This window comes from Chrysoperla carnea, chromosome 2, assembly GCF_905475395.1.
Source record: "Chrysoperla carnea chromosome 2, inChrCarn1.1, whole genome shotgun sequence".
Classification (NCBI taxonomy): Eukaryota; Metazoa; Arthropoda; class Insecta; order Neuroptera; family Chrysopidae; genus Chrysoperla; species Chrysoperla carnea.
In genome coordinates, this window is record NC_058338.1 from 74,697,674 (window position 1) to 74,705,413 (window position 7,740).

The window sequence follows — 7,740 nt, forward strand, 5'->3', positions numbered from 1 at the left end:
TTATGTTCGTTTGTTATCATGTGAGTAAAGAACGAGTGCTATAAGCAAACAAACATATACAAAATATATGTAACGTATAAATTTAAAATATATACTGTACCTGTACACTTTATTTTTAAAATCATTTTTAGTTTTTAAAAATAAAGTTATTGATGCATCAATTATTACGTCATCAATAAAATATCCGATTGCGCAAGTAAGCGAAATGAAATTTTAAGGTATAATTTTGGATGAAGGTATGAAATGGAATCGACATGTTGATACAGTGTGTAAAAAGTTAGGCACGGCTTATTTTTATATCAAAAAATTAAAACAAACTCATAACACTGAAGCTTTATTGGCTGTGTATTATGCGTTTGTATATGCCGCTATGCAGTATTGTGTAATATTATGGGGACAATGTTCAGATTGCACACGAATATTTATACTCCAAAAAAGAATTATTCGGCTCATGTTTAATCTTGATTATCGAGATTCATGTGTTAATCATTTTAAGCGGAATAATTTGCTAACATTCTATGGCATTTATTACTACGAGCTATTAATATTTATCAAAAAAAATTATCAAAACCTACCACTTAGAAATGAAATACATGATTATAATACTCGTCATAATAATGATTTGCATATTGCAAACTATAGATTGCAAAAGTTCAAAAACTCTCCGGAAATTATTGGAAGTGAATTGTACAATAATCTGCCCGGAGAGTTAAAAAACATAGAGAGCATGCCAAAATTTAAACGTGAGCTGAAGAAGCATATTGTAACGTCGTGCCCATACAGTTTAATTTAATTTATTTATAGTTTAATTTAATTTATTTAATTTTCATGTTGACTATACCTATGTACGTTTGTATCTTATGGTGAAAATAAATAATAATAATAATAATAATAATAATAATAATATATAATGTTTCAAACCTAAATTGCCTTTTGTACTATGGTTCACAATTCGTGTACCATGAAAAGAATACTTAGTATGTAGGAATAATAGTGCTATAAGGAGATACTTATTCTATTATTATATTTTAAAAAACATAAATGTAAATTTTTAACGCTGGTACTAGCCTCCACCCTATTGTATCTATTATTATTACAATAATTAATGCTGACTTAATAAATTTCATGCTGAGAAGAGAAGTTTGTTTACCATAAAACAATGATCATTTATATTCAAAAATCAAAATAAATTTATTCATTAAATACAAGAATGCATTATATTTCTTTCATAATAATTTTATCATTAATTATCAACGAATCGTATTCTGATCAAATTGATAACGATGAAATCGAGTGTATTCCACATAACTCGACTCACATGGATTTAACATGGGAACGATATAAAGTAGATATAAACCTAATTATAGAACAAGTTCCATTTCAAATTCAAACACGTGTCAATTTATTGTAGGTAAAATTTCAAAAAACGTATTCCAGTTTATTAGAAAGGCGTCGTAAAAAGGCATGGATCGAAAACTGTAAACATATTTATCAGCATAATGCCGCAGCGGCAAAAGGTACACATTCGTATACTTTACGGCCGAATCATTTATCAGATTTGGTAAGTGTTTTGAAGAAAGTTGTAAGTTTTTTTTTTTTTTTTTTTTTTTAAATTGAGTAATAAATTTTTAGACGAATCATAATTATCATCGTCAAATGATAAAATTAACAAAAAGTCGGCGTCGAAAATTGTCAATGGATGAAGAAATTGTTGGATCAACTCATGGTCATATAGAACATTTACCTAAAGAGGTAATGAAAATTTTTTTTTTTTGTTCGACCATAAAATCCAAGTTTTTACACCGAGATCTGTATACATCCTTATTTCGGTTTGTCTATATGTGTATAAATCTGGAGTTTAATTCTTGATGATCCTTTCAACTAAAAGCGAATATTTTCAAGTTGCATGAGTTCATTGTAGCAAAAAAAAAATTAATAATTTTTAAGTAAAGAATCTGCAAATAATAAGCTCTTAAGAGTTTTGCTCATGACTTAGTAATAGATTTTTGTTTTCGAAATTATGCCATAGCTTCAGTTTCATCGATAATTAAACCAAATTTTAATTATTTTTTGCTTTAACATAGATTGATTGGCGTGAAAAAGGTTTCAAAACTCCCCCAGTTGATCAACGGGATTGTGGTTCATGTTATGCTTTTAGTATAGCTCACATTTTAGAAGCACAGCTTTTAAAAGAAACAGCAAAATTGGTACCGTTAAGTGAACAACAAATTATTGACTGCAGCACTAAAAGTGGTAATTACGGATGTAATGGTGGTAGTTTACGCAATACTTTACGGTATTTAACTACAATTGGTGGTATTGAAGGTGCCGAAGAGTATCCATATGAAGCAAAGGTACTTTAGCGTGAGAGTTGTAAATTTTTACTTAGTAATTAATTTGCTTGTTTTTTCTACAGTCCAAAAAATGTAAATTCGATCGAGGTAAAATTGTTACTAACGTCACTACATGGTCAATTTTACCAGCTAGGGATGAACATGCATTGCAAAAAACCGTAGCCAATGTAGGACCTGTGGCTGTTTCAATTAATGCAAGTCCTAAAACTTTTCAACTTTATCAGTAAGTATTCTGAGATTTATTGAATCACACAATTGTGATTGAAACTATTTGTTCCTTATTTTCAACTTTGATGATGAATTTTGTTATAACTTCATGAATGGAGACGAAAAATAAGACAACAGTTTTTCGATATTTGCCTTGGTTTTCAAAATATAAAAAGCTAAATAATTGAACAAAATTTTCAATTTTCTATATTTTGAAAATTACTCAAGTTTTAAAATAATTCACCATTGAAATTGAAAATAGTTTTTTTTAATTTGTCTCCCCGCTACTCTGCTCAAACATCCTTAATTTTTGTTTTCAATAATTTATTAAGGTTTAAACTTTAGTTTATATAGTTTTGTTTTAATTTCTAAAGACTAGTTTTGGAGTAATTTATGAAAACATATCATCCATCTACCGTTTTCTCATAAGACCAATGTTAAATATGCCACTTTTGAAGTCATTTATTTATTTAAATAATCGGACAACATCCCCCTAAAATTTGATTAAGAACTTAGTCCAACTTAATATAAAAAAAATTAAGGCCTTTATCCTTGGCGCTTGTACCTCCTTAAAAACTTCACATATTTTCTTAATAAAGCATCGTTTGACTGACTGCCCTGCGCCAACACCAACAAATATTACTTTTTTGCGAAACATGTTAGAGTGAAAATGAAAAGAGAAAATTTTTCAAAGTCAATTTGAATAATAGGGGGTAATGATTTTAAGGTAGTACCAGCATGAAATCACTTTTCGACAGATTTGGTCGAATTTTTTTTCTCGGGTTTATAATAGCTTTATTTATGAATTCCTAAAATTTCATAATTTTTGACCGTTTAGATCGCGAGATATTTAAAGACAAAGTTCGCGATTTTGAGGGTCATGTCCCATTTAAAGCATGTAAAATGTTCGGTCTCTCCAACTATTTTTTATGATATTATTATATATTGAAGAAAAAGTAGAAAAAAATGTTTATACAATACAATTCTAAAAAAAAAATTTAGAAATTAATTTTCACTTTCGAGATATTAATTTTGACGTAAATTGATCGAAATTGGGACGTTGGCATAATTATTTCCCATTTTAAACGGTCAAAATTTCTGAAACTTTGGGAATTAATAGTAAGCATTATTAAATTCTTAAATTTAATTTTTCGTTAAATTCTGTCGAAAAAAAAATTGTACCATTGCTTTAACATAGAAACTGCAAATACCATGCTGGAACATCGTTAATGAATTGGAAAATGATGTTGTTTTCAAGAATAATATTTTCACGCTTAATCAACTGTTTCAAACTTGACTTCGCGAGTGATTAATTAGTTCAGTAAAAGATGTTGCAAATAAAGTAAAATGAAAGAAACCGCTCGCATTTTGCTAAAACCTCATGAAAGCCTGGAGCCTATTTACTAATTTTTTAGTGAACTTTAACATTGATCGTTTAATTGAATTAAAATTTATTATTTATTAACAAATAGAAAGATTTTCACCACTTATTCATACCTTACTAACGATATTTGACACCTAAGAAACGCATTCCATGAGGTTTTAGCAAAATGCGAACGGTTTCTATCAATAGCCGATTGTTGTAACATCTTTTACTCTACTAAATATAATTTTTGTTATTGTCGAGGATAAGGTAACCCCCGTGCTACAGGATGTGTAATATATTAGTACACTCTGTACTATTTATGTAAATAATAGTGTCAGTAAGTTAAATATTTTAAAGTGGGCAGATATTTTACTATTTATATGAATGGTTACTTGGCCTATAGCCTATAATATTATTATTATATCTATGATAATCTGCATATAAAATAGTACGTTCAAATACGTATAATACGCGTAGCTTAAGTATTATATGTTTTGTTTGCATGATAAATTTATAAAAATGGTCACGAATATCTAATCTAAAACCTAAAAAAGAAAATATAAGGTATAACACATACGTTACGATATATTACGTAACTATTCGTTCTATTGTATTAGTTCTTATTAGGTATTAAGAGAAAATTACATGTATATACATAAAGTTGATTTTTACAGAAAGGTTTGTAATATTTGACCAATTGTAGTGTAGTCATAGTCGAATACGTAAGCCAGGGTGCATAGGAAAAGGGGGAATGCATAGCAAAGTGGAAAAAAGTGGGTGCGTATAAGACCCCAAGGAAAAATCAGCCAACTTAAGCTATTCAGAAAAGGTCATAGGATCCAAGCGATGGGCATATCTAGTCAAGTTTTTTTGAAATGATTATTTTGGCTTAAAATTGTCAACTAGTAGATATTTTTGGTCGCTGAATCTGGCATCGTATTCCGAAAATCGTGCCATTTTTGGCTAAGTATTTTTCGTCTAAACATTGTTCTGCTCTGGAAGGTATTTTTGTTTACCGATGTAATACTTAGTTTGCCAAAAAAGGGAAATTCTGGCTAACAATGGCGTAATCAGCGACCAAAAATACCTCCTGCATAACATTTTGGATGATAAATATTAAGGTTTCCGTTTTTATGCCAAAAACTGAAATTTAAGGTCAAAAATGGAACGATTTTTGGAATACGTGACCGAATCCGTGTAATCTGACATCGGATTCGTATTAGCGACCAAAAATACCTACTAGATGACAATTATAATCCAAAATTTGCCCTTTTCTGACTAGGTTAAGTTGTTTGAATGTCATGGTCCTATAAATACGCTGAAAAAAGTTTCATTAAAATCGGTGCTGTTTCCCAACTTTCTACACTTTTTCCCAGCTTATTAATTGGACTATCAGTCTGAATAATAATTTTTTCTGACATTCTGTATTAGACTACAATTTTAACAGAGATTAGAGCATTCATGTTTCATAATTAATGATTTTCCAATAATTAATGCTGTTGAAAGAAAAAACAAAAGTTTTTTAAATTATGGTCTGCTTGTAAATTAGAATCTTATAGCCCGGGTATTTTTTATCTATATTTGATGAAAATTATTCTAAACATTAGAAAGTAAGTGCAATTGCGTTTCCATAATTTCGACTAGTCTTTAATATAAATTGCGAAGGTAAAAACTCAATTACTTAAAAAAAAAACTGTAAAAAAAAATTTTATAGTCATATTAACGATGTACGAACGCTAGGACAATTTTGGATATAAGTCTTTTTTTTTTGGACTAAGTTGGACTAAGTCAAAATCATTTCTGAAAATTTTAGAGGGGGTTGCCTGATTATATAAATAAATAAATGACTTCATAAGTTGGCATATTTAACATTGGCCATCTGGAAAAACGGTAGATGGATGATATGTTTTAATAGATTTCTCCAAAACTAGTCTTTAGAAATTAAAAAAAACTATTTAAATTAAAGTTAAAGTCTTAATATAATATAATTTAAACAAAAAAAAAAAAACGTTGTCCCCAACTAATTACGGATGTATGAGCACGGTAGTGGGACACAAGCTTTAGTTTTCGATATTTCGAAAACCAAGGCAGATATCGAAAAATTTTTTTCTTTTGTCGTCTACATTCATGAAGTTATAACAAAGTTCATGATCAAAGTTGAAAGTAAGGTAATAATTTCAACCACAACTTTAAACTTGCCTTGGCGCTCATACTACCTTAAATCCTTTTTTAATATAGTCTTATGTATTGAATTAAAAATCTACAGTAGTTCTCGCCAAGAGCTGAAATTTATCAAAAGTTTTTGCGTATCTATATTTGAGCTAGTGGATTGAAAATCGACTTTTAGATAGGGGTAGAGTCAAAAAAGTGACTTTTAAGGTGTTACAGGGTGCTAACTTCCTAGCTTACTCCCTTATTAATGTTGTTAAATTTTAAAACTTTGCGCATGTCCTAAGTATGAAATACAGCTAGAAGTTTGAAAATTGAGTTATGCTGTGACCTTTGGTACAACAATTACCGGCCCCTCTACCTAGCTTTTTATGTAAATATTTCACATATAAAAAAATATGAAAAGACAAAAATGTCATTTCGAGAGAAAGCATCTAATAATATGAAGTATCTTATGAGAGGGAAATATAATCATAGTCATGGAGCTCTGCAGCTCTCCGATTTTTTAGTGTTTGATTTATAAATTAAATCTGGCGCATCCCATCCTGGACGATTTTTATGAACCATCCAGTAAATTATATATAATTTTTTTTTACATTCGTATATGAAAGAAAAGTCTCCTAAAAACATTAAATTTTATAATCAATAAAAATATTATTCTCTGAAAATAATTATGTTACTAACATACATATTTTCTTGCTATGTAATTTCTTTTTTTTTTTTATTTTGTGTTTTTATTTCTTTCCATACACAACAGCAGAGGGATTTACAACGATGACCAATGTTCTTCAAACAGTGTGAATCATGCAATGATTATTGTGGGTTATACAAAAGACGCATGGATATTGAAGAATTGGTGGGGTGAACATTGGGGTGAAAATGGTTATATGAGATTACGTCGACATAAAAATTTATGTGGTATAGCTAATTATGTTGCATATGCGAAAATTATTAATTAAAATAAATAAATAAACTTTTAACACTTTGTATTTTATTTAAGTTTGTGGGCCGAATTTAATTTTGCGTTCATGATCTTAATTAGGTTATTTTAACAAACCCTATATTTTCGTCCTAATAAAAATCTTAATCTCCTAGTTGGTTCACAGTGTAGTATTTATACCAAACTTCCGGACAAAATATAATGAAGTGATTTTTATGCTCAAAATTGATACAAAAGACTATTTAGATGCAAAAGTACCTCATATTTGGCAAAAATAAAAAAAATTTTTTTTAGTCATATTCGTCTTCCTAATTATTTCATTTTTTTCTTCAATTTTTTTTAATTATTTTTTTTTTTTTGGTTCTTTGCCACTTTTATCCTTATCTATGCTTTGCTTTTGTTTCCACGTAAGGTGATTTTGGAATTATAAGTTAAAAATTTTCACTGGAAAACTGCTTGCTCCTTTTTTTAACTTTTGACTTGCGCCATCTCAATCTCTATCTTAGTTTTATCTTAGTCTTAAAAGAAAAGCGCAAGTTCGCGGAAGATTTTTTTTCATAAACATGTTATAGAATACTTAAACTTTGCCCTGTTACAAAAAATATTACCGGTCAAAAAGGCGCACATAAACAAAAAGCTTTGAATTTGATAATTTAATAAAAGAAAGTTACCTTTTAGTACCATGTATATATGAAATATACATA

At 28.8% G+C, this 7,740-nt stretch overlaps 1 protein-coding gene across 1 annotated transcript; it reads left to right on the forward strand.

Annotated features, from left to right (window-relative positions):
• The first annotated feature begins 1,185 nt into the window (after positions 1 to 1,185).
• Positions 1,186 to 7,055, forward strand: LOC123292924 (procathepsin L-like). Its single transcript, XM_044873637.1, has 6 exons — positions 1,186 to 1,345; positions 1,412 to 1,561; positions 1,633 to 1,752; positions 2,085 to 2,354; positions 2,417 to 2,577; positions 6,854 to 7,055. Exons 1-6 carry the CDS (start codon positions 1,211 to 1,213, stop codon positions 7,053 to 7,055), a joined length of 1,038 nt encoding a protein of 345 aa, XP_044729572.1. The 5' UTR covers positions 1,186 to 1,210.
• Positions 7,056 to 7,740: the final 685 nt, after the last annotated feature.

What these genes read in the sequence shown, in the direction of transcription:
- LOC123292924 (XM_044873637.1), top strand. Translation starts at nt 1,211, where the DNA reads ATGCATTATATTTCTTTCATAATAATTTTATCATTAATTATCAACGAA. An exon ending in TAGAACATTTACCTAAAGAG is followed by an intron (nt 1,753 to 2,084) that starts GTAATGAAAATT and finishes GCTTTAACATAG; the next exon opens with ATTGATTGGCGTGAAAAAGG. An exon ending in AAAACTTTTCAACTTTATCA is followed by an intron (nt 2,578 to 6,853) that starts GTAAGTATTCTG and finishes CATACACAACAG; the next exon opens with CAGAGGGATTTACAACGATG.